Below are 19,587 nucleotides of genomic sequence, written 5' to 3'. Positions count from 1 at the left end.
GAGAAGCGTTGACTAGTTCCTGGAGCCAGCCTCGTGTAACCTCCCAGGATGCCAGTATAAGCCAGGAGGGACACGGGTCCAATAAACATGTGGTGGCTCGCAGTCGCCAATGCAACCCATCCATATCATCGGAAGTAACAGAGTCAAACTCCTCCCAGCCTAATCCCTCAAGACCCACCTCCGACGTCTCTTCTGGACCACTTAAGGCAGCGGTTCTCAAATAGTGGGGCGCGCCCCCCTGGGGGGGCGCGAGGCTCCATAAAGGGGGGCGCGAAGGCTCCCTTTCCATCTGGGTGCAACGGCGGCGAAGGCGTGGGCGAGGCATAATATATCCCGCCTGGAAGTGGCAGCACTTCGGACTGTGGATTTTCATTGGAGCCGCGGGCTGGAGCTGTGCAAGAAGCCTGCTCGGGCGGGGGTGGGAGGGAGGGAAGCATGGGACCGCCCGTCTTCGCCACCGCGTAGCTCGCCTCCCCGCCAGCAGCTCCACCGCCAGCATTCCGTCTGGAAGCGGAAGCGCAACAGCCGCTGTTGGGGAAGGGACAAAGGGGCGGCGGTCGCCCGATCTTGCCACCGCCACCCCTTCGCCCCTGGTAACGGCGACTGTTGTGCTGCTGCTTCCAGCTGGGATGCTGGAGGAGCTGCTGGCAGGGAGGGAGGGGAGGAGGGGAGGAGGGAGTAAGGATAGACAAGCAAGAGGGAAAGAAAGCAGGAGGGCAGAAGGGAGGTGGAAGGAAGGAAAGAAAAGCAGACACGCCGGAGGGAAAGAGGAAAGAAGGCAAGCAGGCAGGAAGGAGGCAGAAGGAAGGAGGGAAGAATGGAACTGGAAGGGAGGCAGGGAAGGAGGGAGGGAGAAAGGAAGGATAGGAGGATAGGGAAAGAGGAAAGAAGGCAGGCAGGCAGAAGGGAGGGAGGTGCAAGGAAGGAAGGAAGCATAGATAAGCAGGAGGGAAAGAAGGCAGGCAGGCAGGAGGAAAGAGGAAGGAAGGAACTGGAAGGGAGGCAGGGAAGGAGGGAGGGAGAAAGGAAGGATAGGAGGATAGGGAAAGAGGAAAGAAGGCAGGCAGGCAGAAGGGAGGGAGGTGCAAGGAAGGAAGGAAGCATAGATAAGCAGGAGGGAAAGAAGGCAGGCAGGCAGGAGGAAAGAGGAAGGAGGGAACTGGAAGGGAGGCAGGGAAGGAGGGAGGGAGAAAGGAAGGATAGGAGGATAGGGAAAGAGGAAAGAAGGCAGGCAGGCAGAAGGGAGGGAGGTGCAAGGAAGGAAGGAAGCATAGATAAGCAGGAGGGAAAGAAGGCAGGCAGGCAGGAGGAAAGAGGAAGGAGGGAACTGGAAGGGAGGGAGGGAAGGAGGGAGGGAGAAAGGAAGGATAGGAGGATAGGGAAAGAGGAAAGAAGGCAGGCAGGCAGGCAGGCAGAAGGGAGGGAGGTGCAAGGAAGGAAGGAAGCATAGATAAGCAGGAGGGAAAGAAGGCAGGCAGGCAGGGGGAAAGAGGAAGGAGGGAACTGGAAGGGAGGCAGGAAGGAAGGGAAGGAGGAAGGGAGGGTGGAAGGAAGGATAGACAAGTAAGAGGGAAAGAGGAAAGAAAGCATGTGACTACGGTGGGAGACGAGGAAAGACCGGTGTGCTATGATACTAGACAAATGATACTATTTACAGTCGCGCGGGGGGGGGCGCGAAATATTTTCTTCTTCCTAGGGGGGGCATGACAGAAAATAATTGAGAAGCACTGACTTAAGGGGACCCACTCGCTGCGAATCTGAGCGATTTTGTCCTGCAGATATTCCCCAAACTCCTCTGCTCTACCCTGTAAAGGGGCTTCCCGCGGCCTCTGAAAAAGGAGGGAGCGGGTCACCCTAAACAGGGCGGCAGGGCGGTTATCTGCGGACGCAATAAGAGTGGCACAGTACCGACGTTTGGCCACTCTCAATGCCACAAGGTAAGTCTGTAAATGGGCTCTCACCTGTGATCGGTCAGATTCAGAGCGTGACGATCTCCATCTGCTCTCTAGGCGTCTCTTTCGGCGCTTCATCACCCTCAGCTCCTCGGTGAACCAAGGGGCCTGGGTGGATCGCTGCCGCGAGAGAGGCCGCAAAGGCACAACCCGATCCAAGGCCCCAGCGGCCGCACTGTTCCATGCAGCCACTAGGTCCTCTATCCGGGCGCGGGTCAGGGCTACAGGACATGGCCCAAGCTCCATCTGGAACCTATCAGGCTCCATCAGGCGCCTGGGGCGGAACCATCTAGGACATTCCGGCTCCGCCTCCCCACGATGGGGGGTATCGGATGGAAAGTCAAGCCGGAGAAGTGAGTGATCTGACCATGACAAAGGTGTAACGACTAAATCTCCTACTCCCAGATCACTCCTCCACTGGCCAGAGATAAAAATAAGGTCCATGTGTGACCTCCCTCTTGTGTGGGGCCCTGAACTACTTGGGTCAGGTCCATGGCTGTCATGGAAGCCATGAACTCCCGAGCTACCTCGGATGTTTCCCCTACTGATGGCAAGTTAAAGTCCCCCATGACCAGAAGTCTGGGGGTCTCAACCGCCATCTCAGAGATCACCTCGAGGAGCTCGGGCAGGGCCGCTGATGCATAGCGAGGAGCCAAGTATACAATCAGCAAGCCCAACTGCCTCCCTGGGCCCCACTTCATGCACAGGGATTCACAACCGGTTATCTGTGGCACAGTGGACTCTCTCGGTTCAAGACCTTCCCTTATAATGACCGCTACCCCACCACCCCTGCCCTGGGCCCGTGACTGATGGAATGCGCGGTAGCCTGGCGGGCACATTTCCACGAGGGGGAGACCTCCCTCGTGACCCAGCCAGGTCTCCGTTATCCCCGCCAGGTCCGGCTCCCCCTCTAAGACCAAGTCATAAATGAGGGGGGCTTTATTAGTGGCGGACCTGGCATTGCATAGCATCAGTCTCAGGCCCCGGCTCTGTAGGACCTGACCACCTAGGTTGCGGGGGCTGGGAAAAGAGACCGGCCGAATCCAGCGACCCCAGTCTCCCAACCGGCTATAAGGTCTCTGTCTGCCGTCGTACCTACCCCTCCCTGAGACCGTTAAGATGGAAAGACCTTCTTCTGGAATGTTACTATTCCCCCTCCCCCTAATGACTCCTAATGACTCCGCTCACTCCCTTGCTCATTCCCTTGTTAATCTCACCCGTCGGCCTGGCACTAGTCCCTCCCTCAACCTGACTAACCCCACCTGGGACCCCCTAAAATACGAAGAAAAACTTTGATTAAAAACCCCCTAAGAGAACGCTTTTCAAAAATTTTGTGAAGCATTAATTACAAGGATTGTTTGATGGTAAAAAAAACTGAAAGTGTAACATCTTTGCAAGTAAACTAACTGCCTTCCAAAGGAATCTCTAACTCCGCTAATCATTTTTCTTTTATCTTTTCGTTAATTTACTAATTGATCAAATGGGTAAATATAATTGATATATATCTTTACCTGGTCATCAAGAACAAATAAGTTATAAATCAAGACAGCTGTGCCAGGTGTAAAAGTTATATTTCCTTTCACTGGACTCAAATCTTCTTCAGGAGAATTTGGGCCACCTTCTACCTAAGAAGAAAGCTGAAGATGTTTAATAGAAGTACTGAGTTGCTATATCAATTAAAATACATATTGTTAACTTCTACAATTAAAATGTTCAGGAAACAAGATCTCCAAAATGTCTGGACAATAATTTCTGAAGGAAATCTGAGGACTGCATCAATAATAGTTATTCAAAAAAATTAGGAAATGATTCTTCAAAATGGAAGTACAGTAGTTTAAAATATCCATATTTATCCACAGTACTTTTGTACACTTTCAACTGTTGCTGTAGAACACATGTGTAAAACAAAAATAAAAATGGTAAGTCTTCTTCTAATACATTAAGAATCAGGAGATGGATTTAATGCATGCAGGCAGTTTGAACCGGATACTATACAGAGGTACTCATGCCAAACACCATATAAACTCAAAATACAAGAAGGAAGAAGAGTTTTAATTAGAATGTGTCCTTTTTATGGGGTTTATGAGGCATAAATGTTTTTTTTTCAAAAGGCTAATATAAATTTGATGAGGATCTATCAAAAACTGGTTATTTATGCTTTTGTAGAATAAAGCTAATTTGTGACATGTTTTTCTAGCATTTGCCTAAAAATTCTTATGATTCTGAAATGTATCATGCCTACAGCCAAGAAGGATTTCTCCAAATACCTATTCATGTAATAGGAGTTATTAGATTCCATATCTGGAAATGGCAAAATCTGATTTTGAACTGATCCACCAATTCTAAAAGCTGTTCATCTCTTTACTGGAAGAAAAAAGGAGCAGAATTTAAAATCATTAGTGTATCAGACTTTATAGCTCCTAACAAGGTCATTATAAAATCTCTGTAGCTTTAGCTAAAAGATCAAGTTTATCAAGTCCAGCATGGCATGTTAGATCACAAGTGAAATTATTACATCAATATATGTCTTTTTCAGTAAGCTTTCTGGTCCTGAAAAAACCTGATTCTTGCCATGAACATTTTCTGTTGTTTCAATAACACAGGTTAGGGGCAATATTTCCTAGTTATGCTGAATACTCCAAGAGCTCACAACCCAACGTCAGCAGGACAGGATAGATATTAATAATCATCTGATTACAGTGATCTGGTCAGGCGACTATACTGAAAATAAAAATAGTCCTACTAAGTACCGGTAGGAATATTTGGAAATGGCAAGCTCTACTTCATTTAAGAAATGGCAAATTCATTTACCACAATGATTCAAACTTTTTGGTTTATTCAAAATAATGTTTTTAAGGTAAACCTATTTCAGTATACTTACCTCATAGAACACAGTGACAGAACCATAGGTTCCCTTCTCTCTAACTAAAGCAAAAGGCACAGATTCATTCTCACCTCTGGGCTCAGTCAATGTAATTAAGGCAGGCTAAAATTCAGAGATGAGATTGAAGATTGGGATGGGGAGAGGGAGGGAGAGAAAAAAAATAAGGCATCAATGAAATATTTAGGGAACCAAATATACAAAAGGCTATTTTACACATGTACATCTTCCTAGTGATAAATTAATTTACCTTACAACTCATCTAATAATGAGATACTGTTTTTCAACAACAAATTAATTCTATAATCAAATATATCAAAGATTTCAATATTAATGATTGGGTTTTTTCACCCACTGAAACATGTGCTTTAAATAATTAGTATTCTATTATTTATATATGTTATTGATTGATTTATTAAATATAATAAATCAATTATATTTTTACAATATAATATATTTAATGTTAAATCATACCCTTGAGAGTAGAGTAGTACCAGAGTTTATAAGACTTATTAAGAAACAATTCACTAATGGGAAAATGCTTTATCTTCTGCATTATTTTCTGTTTCTTATTCCCCCCACCCACCCCCACCCCTAAATTAAATGAACAGCTATTTTCAACTTATTTAACTCTGACCTTGTGGTGTCTTGCTAATCATCACATTCATAGACTGTCCCTATTTCATTTCTGAAGTGATAATATAGGTAGTAATATATACATGGTATAAAGAACCCACAAAGACTTATGGTTGCTGGAAGAAAACTGTAAACATCCAATCTTAAAATCCCAAAACCAACAACTGCTAATTTAAATAGTGAAAGGATGCATTTATACAAATAACTTTCAAATAATAAAATCCTGCTGTTGATTGAGTAGACGTGACATTTATTGCTAAGCTAGGATTTAAGCTTTGAGCATAAACTATCAACCACATACTTTGAATGTCCATTATGATGTCAATTTTCAAAATATTTTTAAGATGATTTTTCCTTTCTGAGATGAAAGTATCAGGAATTTTTTGCAGGGGAAATAAGAGTGGGGGGTTTTGGGTGACACCTACTAACTCTGGAAGGCTATATTGATGAAGCTGCTTACAGTTATTTTTTAAAATTCAAATAGATGTTTATATTTTATTCTGTTTTGTTGCTGTTCTGTGGATGCTATTATTAATTTCTTACTGATGTGATTTTGCTTGATGAGTTTGCAGTATTTCACACATTATTTATTTATTAAAGAAATTTACGCATAGGTGACTCTGGGCAGCTTAAAACATTCCATTTATATATTATATTTATGTTTTTTTTTATTTGAAAAGGATATACGTTGAAATAATAAGCAAGCACATTTTCTTTGCCAGAAATTTTCTTATCATTTTAATTTAAGTAAACAGATGCAGTAATTGAAAACATACCATATCAAAAGAAATAATTCCAAAAGCATTGTCATTTGATAAAATTGTTACAGTTACAGCTCTAGGCAATCCAAGCTTTACTCCTTGAGGCGGCTTCTAAAAAAACATGGCAAACAAAACAGAAAATAAGGGTAAACAAAACCATCTATATAACAGGCGAAAACATTCTTCTATTCACTAATGTCTGTGTTTACAGAACAAACAAATGTTTGTGACACATTCCAGGGATGGTACTCAAATGAAGGGAATCTGTAAAAGCACTTTTCATGGAACTCAAATCCTATAGACTCAGTCTGGTTAAACAAAAAAGTGTTTGACTCAAACTTTGACAATCATTAATCATAGTTAATGATACCATAGCAATAAGATGCTAGATGAGAAATATGCATTCCTTTCCACCCTCAAGAACCTGAACAACTTTTGTGTGAAACACTACTGAAATAAATCATTTTGCAGTTATGACTAAAAAATAGAGAGAGACCACTCTGATTATATTTAAAACAATAATTTATTTCATTCATCAATTTTACTTTAAAGGAAAAAAGTGCATATTATATAATAATGAAGTTCATTAAGTAATTACCTCATACTAACTAGTAATCTATATGCAGTGACCTGAATCTTCTTATGCTAGAGGTCAGAATAACAAAACAAAGTAAAAATCACCTCATGGTGAGATGGGCAGCAAACAAATTTATTAAGTAATAATAAATGAATAAAAAAGTCCTCAATATTTTTGAATGGGTTTTCTGAATTGAAAATCAAATACTCTTATTTGAAAGTTATTATAGACATGTTTATTTTGTCATCTCAGATAAATAAATCTATATCAGGTTTTGATAAATATACAAGGAAAGTAAAGAGATGTTTGCAAAGCGACCAGGGTTCAATTTTCTTTTTCTATCCAATTCAGACATTGAATGAGATTGTTGGTATAAAATTTTATAGGTCAATGCGAAATTGAGGAAGGTCAAAATTTAAATGTCCGTATTTTTAAACAAACAATTTAAAGTGGGGAATCAGAACCAAAAATTATTTCAAATAAAACATAAGGGGATTTGATTGGGAGGTGATTACTACAACAATGCTTTGGAGTCTACTCTAAAATAGAAGGGAGGTAGGTGAATCTAGCGCCCATCTGCACCTCTTCAAAGAAGTCACATCTTTTCCCAGTATTCTGAGGCTTTACTGATCTGAGGTGGCAAGTGATACTCTCAATGTTCTTGTTTTATGTTGCATTTTTGTCCCTTACTTCACAAATTCCCTGGCTGTGCATCCTTCCTTTTCTTCATAAAGACTTTAAATTTCTTAAATATTAAATTGAAGATAAGAAGCTAGTATGGCTGCAGATTGCTGGAGAGACATTGTAACAATGAAGGATAGGTGGACTCCCTTTGTAACTAAGGAAGATACAAGATCCTTATATCAGTGTAACTTCTCAAGAAAATTGAGCCCCCCCCCCAAATGAAAGATAATGGTTACTCTAATACTATATGTGTGTATACCATTTGTGTGCGTATGTATGTTTGTACGTAGGTACATATGTAGAAAAAGTAATGCCTACCTGTAATGTCAAATAAAATATAAATGTTTCATCAGCCTCTGGAATATCATCATCACACACAGAAATGAAAACAGTTCGATTTGTTTCTGCCTGGGATATATATGCTGCTGCATATGTGTCAAAAAAGTCACCTGTATTTTCACCATGAATCTGCAATACATACCATACACAATCCAGAAATTAAAAACAAATATATCTTATTTCTGCTGATTTGCACCTTATGACATTCTTAAAACAAACATCTTTAAGGCTGACATATTGCCCCTAAGTAAAAAATTCCCTTTCAGAAAGGAAACCACGTAAATATTTGCTATTAGAGCAATTAGATTGGAAACGTTTCTTACCGATACAATTGCTGTGACATTCACTGGGTCTCCTATTCTTTCAATAACAAGACGTATAACCGTTGTAGTTGTTTCATTTACTACAAATTCTGTTTGTCCTGTAAATTTTACTTCTGTTTCTCCAGAAATCAAACTGATTAGTGATAAAAGAAGTATAACTAGTAAACAGACAGAGGGCATCCCTGAAACAAAAGAAGGCAAAAGTAAAATGGGGGGAGGGGGGGATAAAAGATAATTTTTAAACTTTAATCTTACATTCTCCCTTAAGAGTTATGCCTTTTTCTTGAAGGTGGGCTAGTCAAATATATATACAAAAAAAGTGGAAAATCCAGTCTATAAAAACTATAGCAATTTTGCTTAATTGCTAACAATTTATTTCAATTATCTGAAGTAATGGAGTCAGAAGATGTTTGTGAGGGTGCATGTGCGTGTATAAGAGAGAGAATGTTTAATTAAATGTACTGCATGTATTAATTATCATAGTCATTCTAAATATTATACAGATGTATTGGACATATATTTTGCTAAGGATTTTACTTTGATTAATATTATTACATAGTTTTGCTAGACATGGAGAAAGGATTTTGATACATTTAATGGAAATTTTTGAAACAAGTTTTGTTGAATATGTATTTCCTCTAGTACTTATTAGTTGGATCAACATGTATATTCCATCTACTCAAATTATCACAAATAGAATTATTTTCTCAGCCATTAAATTGTCTTGTGGGACTCATTATACATTATTCATGTCCCATATTCACTTTCCCTTATTTACTGGATTTACTGGACTACCCAGAAATTGGTTTGATTGATTATCGATTTCATTATTTTGTATGTATAACATGAATGATGGACTTGTTTTATTATGTATTTTCATCTGTCAATCACAAAAGGTCACATCACTTGGATCCACACATATACTATACTGATACATTACAATATCCACGTTCTCAGGAAGAACTTGATGAATGTGAAGGCCAATATCAGATGTAGCAAATGTAATTTTACATTTTGGTGCATATAATAAAAACATACGGACTGACTACAAATAACAGCATGACAAACTAGCAATAATGTTGCACTGGAATATCTGCAAGAAATATCATTTGCCTGCAAGCAAGAACTGGTAAGATCACGAAGCAGACAAAGTAATATAAAGTAACCAATTTCCGTTGTACTTATTTTGTACAGTGACTAATAGAAAATGAAAACAGATAAAGGGCTTTGAGATTTCAGAATTTAAACAGACAAGCCCGTCACATAATACTTCAGACTTAAGAACTTTTGATAAGAAAAAAAATCTGAACAGTTGTCTTGGCAGAACCTGGAAGCAGGACAATAAAAAAGAAAACTAGACAACAGATAGTAGGCATCTAATAGAAATAGGCGTCTTGGGTACACACCACAATATCTGAAAAGTCACTTGAACACCATCTGCATTGACAAAATCACCATCAGTAAATTGCAAAAGGCAGTTTTATTTGAAACAGCTTACATCCTGCAACAATACCTTAAACACCATGAAATATCTGCCTATCCTAAGTACCAGGAAATAAAAAATGGCACATCCAATCTAAATACCTGGCTGATTAGCAACAACAATAACAAAAAAAAAAATTTGAAGCAGCTTACATCTTGTGATAATACCTTTAACACCATCAAACAACAACTATCTTAGTCCTTAGGAAAAACTCAATAGGTTGATAAAAATGGAAAATCTGGCTGACTGTGTGTAAGTTTATAGTTTGTAGTTTTGTAGCAATCAGAAACAAATAATAATATCATGTCAGCAAAGAAGATTCTCATTTCTAATATTTTCCAGGAAGATAATCTAAATTAATACTAATATTAATTATTATCTTAACAATTTAAAATTCAGTAAGGAATAACCAAAACAGGTAGCATAAAAAGAATTAAAGTGATAATTTTTGTTGAAATTAAATGTATCTTATTTATAATTTTGAAATTATTAATTGAAGTTAAAACCTTGCCTTTTGAACATAAAATGCTGTCCTTGTAAAGTATGAGAAAAATCCATTTGTAATGCAGTAATTGTTCTTTAAAGAACTAAGGTGGCTGACCTTTTAACTTCAGAAGTTACCTTAGATGAAGCAAGTATCTTCCCATACTAAATACCTTGCTAAAATAAACCTGAAAACACAATCCTTGTAGAGCAAGGTAACTACGTTTAGAGTTACAGTACTTGAATTCTATTATCTTACTAAAACTATAAAGTTACTGCTGTGCAACAAGAGACTAATAACCATGACATCAATTATTCAGTTAACAAAAAATCTTCCTTATTATATTTTATTTGTGATGTTTACATACGCATATGTATGTCATACATTAATCTATCTATCATCTAACTATCTATCTATCTATCTATCTATCTATCTATCTATCTATCTATCTATCTATCTATCTATCATCTATCTATCTATCTATCATCTATGAAAAATGGAAAATATATTAAACCAATATTTCATAAAGCTATTCCAATTATGGATAGTGACTTAAAAATTAGATCTAGACAACTCCAAAATGCCTTGAAAGTCTGTTACCCATAAGGAAAGTTGAATGCCTCCTGTAAAATCTACAGGGCTTCTGGGAGAGAATGTTTTGCACCTTTAACTTTCCATGCTATTAAAACATTCAACAAGTAGTCCAATTTTTTAAAAATAAAATATGTTGTTGAACTCAGTGGTTCCAATTTTTTTGATATTTCCATCATTTACTTTGGCAGATGTCAGCCTTCCCAGGTAAACGACACAGGAAATATGAGCTAATTCTACTTTATTGTAGAAATTTTGCAAGCCTAACAGTACAACTCTCCAGCCTTCTCCTTTACAGTCTAAAAAGCTAGGGAGGGTCCCTTCTGACCTCTTTCTCCACACACTGTGCAGCTCCAGGTTATGCCATGTCTTATCAGACCACTCACAAAGCATCATATCTTTGTCCTGTCTCTCAACTCTGTGTTACATATCATTACAGCAGGATAGTATTTATGCATGTAGCTGTTTTGTTCTTTTACAACTGTATATATAGGCAACAGTTATTACATCGGCTCTTATGGACCGCAATCAATTTCAATTTCCCATAAAAGTTTATAGGCTAATACATTTTCTAGTCTTTAGGATTCCATGTGGTTCTTTGTTATTTTCACACATTAAAACATACATAAAGAAACACTTGTAGTTTACAGTTTTAACCAATGTATATACCACATTTGGTTATAGACACTAGAGCATAAATTCTACATTTTCAATAGGATGCATTGTATGAAGCAATTTCAAACAATTTGTGTATTACGTCAATTGCTGAAGGTAGCTGAAATAACGTCTCCAGAATGTTAGGATTTATATACATGAAAATATATAAAAGCTGGCAAGTTATATAAAATAATTTTCTCTTATTAACTTTAGAAAGACAGTGTTATAATGTCCATGGTGCAGTTTTATTATTATCATTTTTCTATCAGAAATTTAACACACTCTTCCCAGGAAGCCATCACTAACTCTAAGTAACTGATGCTCCAAGAATCAGTCATTTATCAGGTAATATTGCAAGATTAAAAAGTAGTATAGTTGATCACTGCTGCTATTCTGTCATAATTTCAATTTATTTGCTTGCAACAGAACACAATGATTGTATCTCATGGCAGAGGAATATTTGACACTACAGTAGCTTTTAAAATGAAACACCAAGAAGAACTATGCTGAGATGAACTGCATGCTGTAGGTATTTATGATAAAGATGAAAGATATATTATTTCAAACAAAATTAATTTATAAATATCCAAACCCATTAACTGATTTAAAATATGTACTCATTTCAGGATTCCTAAGGTTGTTCGTAAAGAAGCAAGGCTCGCTATGATATGCTACATGAAATAAATGTAGCAGACTGTTGATTCTCCCCAGCATGTTACTAAAATGGAGGAAACCTTCCAGTTGCTGAATTTACCAGCTAGGAAAAACCACAAGTAGTTAACAGTGCCAGACCCCTAAAACTCTATGTGCAATGATTTTGTAATATTTCATTCCATTATTCAAGACATGAACAGAAGAATTAACCTTGTTAATTAATTCTTTCAAATGAATAAGCATAATATGAATCACAATTCATATTAAATCTGGAGTCTTTGAACTTGTTTGTTTTCAGAGGTTTCATTAACCAGTTCTATAATAAACACATATTAAATGTTTGCTAAGTGCCATAGCTCATTATCAAGTACAATGCAATTATGCAAGTATAATCAAATGCTAGGAGTTGCATTCAGGAGTTCTAAACAATGTATTTCACAGAAATGTATTCAAATTATATTTGATCTTTCAATTATTTTAAAAAAAGTGAAGGTTTTCATCTTGATGACTTTCTTAGGATACAATCACATTTTTCATTTTCCATTCATTTTTACTAATTGTACTGCCTCATTTGTCCATTTTGATTTTTAACCGCAATGTGCTTGCATTGTGCATTGCAGACTATTGAAGAAAATATAGGCTTGAAATGTTATTGGAAAATATCCACCTTCTTATCACTGATGTTTTAGAGCCTTACTAAACCTTGTAATCTAGTCCACAATTTAATAACTACTATTTAATCATTATAATCATTCTCTTATTAGCCAACTACTTTGCTTCTCCTGCCTCATGGCATCCCTGGAGTTCAAGACAAGGAAACCTCTTTGTTGATTAATTATTTAAGGCTAGCAACAATAACCATGCAGGAAATAAAGGTACTTTGAGAGGATTACACAAGGTCTAGTTCTCAACAGCACCAAGCTGAGGAAAGCAAATTACAGGCCCAAGTACTTTGTTGCATGTAACTAAATTGGCTGGTTGAAATGCTAATTGCCTTTCAGGACTGCTGAAGGCAGACGGTGAGGCCTCGACTTCATGGGAATTATTCTCTTTTTTCTTCCTGTTCTACATTATTGTCTGGCAAAGAATGATTCAAAAGATTTCTCTAACTTCCAAACATGTGAGAAATCTCTAAAGTTCTGACCACTGCTTCAGATCACTTTGGTCTGCCAAAGCTGTAACAGATGGCTGAATTAAGGCCATGTTAAATCTCCACTAAAGCTCTGAGCAGCCCAGAGTAATTTTGGATTGCTTCAAGGAGAATGAAGAGCAATTCATGGGTCAAATGAGACATCAGTCATAAATTAGCAAAATCTGATTAGTATTGATGGAGCATAACTTTTTCAAACCTTAACATACTTTAGCTTTGTGATAGTAGTTGAAGAAAAATACTCCCAACAATACATTAGGAACCTGATGTTAAGCAAATTGCAGCACACCATCCTGTTATATATTACTGTGTTAATATATACTGCATATGGAGAATTATTTTTTGAAGAAATATGTTTATACATACATTTACAGATGCTCTGAAACTCAAAGCAATATTCAAGAATTGGATGAAATGCCAATATTCCAAAATGTGTTTTTCCTCCTCTTTTGTTTAGAAGCAACTGTGACATGTTTAGCATTATTCCAATCATGTTTAAATGAGCCCTGAATCTTTTAAGCCTTCATATTCTGCAATTTTTCAATGAATGCAATTCAAACAATGAGAATTTCCATTATTCAAAATTTCTTGTTTCAAAGATTCAAAGAATAAGGCTACTTACATAATTTTTTCTTATTGTAATGCATATACATAAATCTTTGATTATAGTAAAATTGCTTATTACAGACCTTATTTTATAGTTATTCTGATCTGACAGATCTTTTTTTATAGAAGTAACAGTTGTAATTCAACAAAGGCATTTATTTAAACCAATCTCAGAAGCCATTTCCCCAAGCAAAATTGGGCATACATAATACATACTGTAATGTAAAATAATTTTCTACCAGTCAAGTTAAATTTAACAATGAAATACATTCATTATATTGAGCCAATGTACTCAATGAGAGAAGAAATTTTCTCTTTAGCCCAAGCCAGAATTAATGTATATCAATATTTGTTAGATACTTGTTCTAACTACAGTGGTTTCCACCAAGGTCCTCTTTTCCAGCATGAACAGAGGTTTAATCCTATTGGTCGAGGGGTCTGACAGCTCCCTATAAAAGGGCTGCTGTCAGACTCAACCTTCGCTGGATTGTTCTTACTTCTTGTACTCAATAAAGAGCTGTTATTACCGTTAAGCCTGTGTGTGCCTATCCATTACCCAATCTAATACTGGCGATGAGGGTGGGATTGGAAGGCAACTAGGCGAACCGAAAAGAGCGTAGCAATCCAGCAAGTACATCCAGCCCGGAGCTCAGCATGGCTTCGAGTAGCCATTTTTGAGCGGCAAAATCAAAATGCCCTCTGAACACAAAATGGCCATGCATGCCCCACCAACTCCGTATGACCCAGTCACCGAGCACTGGGACTCGTACATGCTACGATTTGACTATTTCCTCGAGGCAAACTACCTCATGGGCCTTTCTGAAGGCCGCAAGAAGAACATGTTCCTCAGGTACTGTGGCCGGGAAGTGTTCGAGATGGCGAAAGACCTCTCTGAGCTGACACCGCTACAATCAATCACCTGGTCCGTGCTTCAGCAGACACTAAGGACTCACTATGAGCCCAAGCTGTCCAAGCACGTTCCCCAGCATAAGTTTAACATCAGGAACCATAAAGAGGGCAAGTCGATTAACGAGTAGGGGGGCGCTCTGCAAGGCTGCAGCCTAATGCGAATTCCGAGACCTGGACGAGCTGATTCTGGACTGCATAATTTGCAGCATATGGGACATTAACCTACAGAGGAGGTTACTTGCTAAATCTAACCTCACTCTACAGATCACCTTGGACGAAGCCAGGACGTCCAAATCAGCCGTCAAATCTACTGAGACTCTGCAGCGCCAAAGCACTCCACAAGATGCACGAAAGAGTACACGCGTACAGAGCCCAACAGCTTAGAAGGCGAAGAAGATGACAGCTGCCACATGCGCAGTATCGCGCCCAGCCCCGCCTTGCACTAGCTGTGGAGGAGACCATGCCAGATCGGCTTGCCATTTCTGTGACGCAACCTGCCAGCGCTGAGAGCTAAAGGGGCACATTGCCAAGCTGTGCTGGAGCGAATTCCCTGCTACTGCCTGGCAGCCTAGAAACACGCCAAACCGCCAATAGAGGCCCAACCAAGGGGCCTGGCAGAAGCCACCACGGCGCTCAGAGGGCGACAATAGAGTCACCTACCACACGTCAATCGGCCAAGTCCGCACCAAGTGGCCAAAAAAGCTGAAGGTCACAGTCCTCATCGAGGACTCTCCATGTGAGATGGAGATCAACACCGGGTCATCACTGACCATCATACCATGGTCTACCCTGAAGCAGGCTATCCCTAGCCTAAAGAAGCAGCATCTTCGCACCCCTGACATCCGCCTACGCGATTACCAAGGAAACCGGGTCCCCATCATGGGCCAAGGCACCTTCCACATGAAGTTCAAGCAATTCAGTGGGAAACTCCCAGTGACAGTGGTCAGCGACAACCTGCAGAGCCTCCTAGCGCTAGATTGGTTCCAAGCGCTGGGCCTAAAAGTGACTGGTATCAACGCCTTGAAAGACGACGGCACTGAAGCCATTTTTAACGAGTTCGAGGACGTCTTCGGCACCGGTCTGGGTAAGTATGTGGGGACTCCAATTTCCTTTAGTTTGGACCCCAACATAGCCCCAATAAGGCTAAAGTCCGGGAGAGTACCTTTTGCTCTCCTCCCCAAAATTGACAGGGAAATTGACAAGCTCGTAGGCCAGGGAATCCTAGAGCCGGTCAATCACACATGCTGGGAGACCCCTATAGTGACACCTGTCAAATCTGATGGGTCTGCCCATATCTGCGCGGACTACAAGTGCACAATAAATAAAGCTCTACAACAGAGCGCCTACTCTGTACCCATTGTACAGCACCTCCTTCATTCATTAGGCCCCGGAAAAGTTTTTGCTAAATTGGACATGGCGCAGGCATACCAACAATTGCCTGTAGATGGCACTATGGCGGAGGCCCAAGCCATTGTGACGCACAGGGGTGCATTCAAACGCCTGCAATTCGGCGTTAGTATCGCCCCCGGACTGTTCCAAAGCATCATTGAACGGCTTTTGCAGGGGATTCCAGGAGTCGTCCCCTATTTCAACAACATTTTGGTATTGGCTGCAAACGAGGCACAACTTTTAAAACGTGTACAAACGATTTTGGCTTGAATTAGAGACAAAGGCCTCCGTCTCAAAAAGGAGAAATGCCAAATTAAGCGTGCCAAGGGTTGAATACCTAGGGTACTGAATCAATTGCTCTGGAATTCACCCGACCACACAAAAAACAAAGCACTTCAGGACGCCCCCACACCTCACAATCAAACCGAGCTGCAGGCGTTCCTTGGGCTCCTTAATTTATACAGCATCTTTCTTAAACAAAAAGCCACTGTTGCTGAGTTCTTACACCATTTCCTGGCTAAGAACGCGAAGTGGTCCTGGGGCAAAGCCGAGGCTGCTGCATTTGCTGCAGTAAAATGACTCCTGTCAGTGGATTCCTTCCTGGTACAGTACAGCCAGACCCTGCCATTGGTGCTGACCTGCAACTCTTCCCCGTTTGGCGTCAGCGCCGTCCTCAGCCACCGCATGCCCAACAGAATCGAAACCCCTATTGCATTTTACGCCAGGAACTTGTCTGCCACAGAGCGGAACTACAGCCAGCTGGATCGTGAGGCTTTGGCTGCAGTGGCCAGAGTAAAGAGGTTCCATGAATATCTTTATGGCCAGGACTTCGAACTGGTTACAGACCACAAGCCGTTGTTGGGCTTATTGGCTGGGGACCGACCTACCCCAGAGTCATTATCACTCTGCATGATCAGATGGACCATTTTCCTAGCTGCCTACTCCTACCGTGTCATCCACCGACCAGGCTCCACTTTGGGGCACGCTCACGCTCTCAGCCGCTGCCCGCTGCCTGAACTTCTCATTGACTGCCTTGAGGCTGGACCTGTCTTGTCCAGTGCCGTTGCCCGTCACTCTGCTAAGGACTCCACCATCAAGCAAATTTTGAAGTGGATGTGGAGGGGGTGGCCCAAGGGGCCTGTTGGGGCTGATTTCAAAATGTATTTTGCCAAACGCGATGAGTTATCAGTTGTAAATGTCTGTTCACTATGGGGGGACCAGGTTGTTGTTCCACCCAAACTGCGCATTGCAGTATTAGAGGCTTTACACGTAGGGCATCCTGGAATTTTCAGGATGAAGTCTTTGGCTAGGAGTTACGTGTGGTGGCCTAACATGGACAGGGAGATCGAAGAATGGGTTGCTACCTGCACACCATGCCAGGACCAGACCAGCTCCCCCAGAGGCACTAAAGAGTGGAAGAGACCTCAAGCACCTGGTCTAGGGTACACATTGACTTTGCTAGCCCAGTTCACGGCCAGACATTTCTCGTAGTTGTGGATGCCTACTCGAAATGGTTAGAGGTAGTCCTGATGACCTCCACTACGGCAGAAGCGGTCATCAAGGTGCTACAGAGACTTTTCTCCACGCATGGCCTGTCCAACGTCTTGGTCTCTGACAACGGGCCCCAATTCACTACCATGCAGTTTGAGACTTTCCTAGCAGCTCAGGGAATCAGGCATGCCCTGGTCACGCCATTCCATCTGGCCTCCAATGGTCAGGCGGAGAGAATGGTGAGATCTGCAAAAGAAGCCCTCTCTAGGATGGTCCCGGGAGATTGGCAAACATGGGTTGACCACTATTTGCTAATTCAGCACATCACACCCAGTGCCACTACAGAGAGAAGCCCCTCCGAGCTCCTCATGGGTCACCGACTAAGGTCCTACTTAGACCGGCTACACCCCAATTATTCTGCCTCATCGCCCCCAGACTCCACAAGCAAGATTCGGACATTTAGTGTAGGGGATTCGGTATATGCCCACAACTATGCCGGGGGAACTCTGTGGATTCTTGCCAAGGTGATAGGCATCACCGGCCCTCGCTCTTACCTCCTAGAGCTTGAGGACGGTAGGAATTGGAGAAGGCATATTGACCAACTTCATGGCCGCTTCTCCAACTCCACTCTTAGACAACCAGAGGTAACTTTTGCACGAGTTAGCCAAAGCCCTACCCAAATGGAGCAAACACTCACTCCTTCCATGGCCAGCTCAAGCCCGAGGGTACCGGGAAACCTATCTGGTTATGTTGCAGGCCCGCAGCGAGCTCCAAGAGAACTGGCTCTAGAAGCTCCAGCTGGGGCCTGTGAAAGGTTTCAGGAGCTTCCACCAAGCGGAGCTGCGGAGCAAACAGGTCCGTCCAACCTGTCAATGGAAACCCCTCCCACTGAACTGCGCAGGTCAGGCAGAGCTACCCAATAGCCCACCTACCTGCATGACTACGTAACAAGTAGGATTGTTCCATCCAAGAGGGGAGGGGTGTTAGATACTTGTTCTAACTACAGTGGTTTCTACCAAGGTCCTCTGTTCCTGCTGTTTAATCCTATTGGTCGAAAGGTCTGACAGCTCCCTATAAAAGGGCTGCTGTCAGACTCAACCTTCGCTGGATTGTTCTCACTTGTTGTACTCAATAAAGAGCTGTTGTAATCGTTAAGCCTGTGTGTGCCTATCCATTACCCAATCTAACAATATCATAAATCAGTTGTTTGATACATACCCAAGAACAATTTGTGATTGTTTTCGGTTTCTATATAAATAAAACATAGTTCAAAGGAGACAATTTCAAATATATAAATTTGAAGACAAGTTTAACAAACTGTTCTTCATAGAAGAATAGTATTGCTTCTGCCTAATATATATACACAAATCAACATACTGTATATTCTATTAAATGATATTTGTATAATGGATACTGATGAGAAGTGTCACATATATTATCCAAATTCATCTTAAACTTTTCCAAACATATCAAAATTTTATCTTTGTCAACATCTTAAGAAATAAAGAATTCCATCAAAATCATTTATGGGTGCTTTCCCAATATTTAACTATTCATCAAGGTAATCAGTTTTATGTAACATGATATTCGTATAATTTACATGTATTTGATTTGTGCTTTGAAAAAAGTTACATATTAACATTTTTCTTCCTGAAGTTGATGATAATCTAAAAATCAACTAAATGGTATAGGATCCCATATTTCCAAATGATTAATCTTAAACAATTTAGATGGAGGGAAATATGTTCCTAAATTCAGGTATAATACAGTTCACATTAAACATTTGCAACAAGGCTATATGTCTATTCAAAAGTTAGACTCATTAAGTTCAGTTAGACTTGCTTCCAGGAATGGAACAGTTTTCCTTAATTACAATACCTCCTTTATTTTTTCAGCTGCAAATTAAAATTGTATCTGTGTGCTTTTGTTATTAAACAGTGAAACAAAATGCTTCATGTTGTCTGCATTTTTAATTAAAAGTGCATACAAAAGCTTAATGATTTATTTTATCAGCTTCTTT

At 40.5% G+C, this 19,587-nt stretch overlaps 1 protein-coding gene across 1 annotated transcript in view; it reads right to left on the bottom strand.

Moving 5' to 3' along the window:
- ADGRV1 (adhesion G protein-coupled receptor V1) overlaps positions 1-13,225 on the bottom strand; it is a gene marked incomplete at its 5' end in the record, with an annotated part of 278,532 nt that extends 265,307 nt beyond the window's left edge. Inside the window, 6 exon segments of the mRNA XM_081943817.1 lie at positions 3,464-3,577; positions 4,834-4,938; positions 6,246-6,341; positions 7,810-7,959; positions 8,154-8,286; positions 13,167-13,225. Of these exon segments, the coding sequence (XP_081799943.1) occupies positions 3,464-3,577; positions 4,834-4,938; positions 6,246-6,341; positions 7,810-7,959; positions 8,154-8,286; positions 13,167-13,225 (657 nt within the window).
- Between the last annotated feature and the right edge of the window lie 6,362 nt (positions 13,226-19,587).

Source organism: Natrix helvetica (assembly GCF_964273705.1).
Source record: "Natrix helvetica genome assembly, chromosome: 2".
Classification (NCBI taxonomy): Eukaryota; Metazoa; Chordata; class Lepidosauria; order Squamata; family Natricidae; genus Natrix; species Natrix helvetica.
This window is presented reverse-complemented; position numbering and strand designations above follow the sequence as displayed.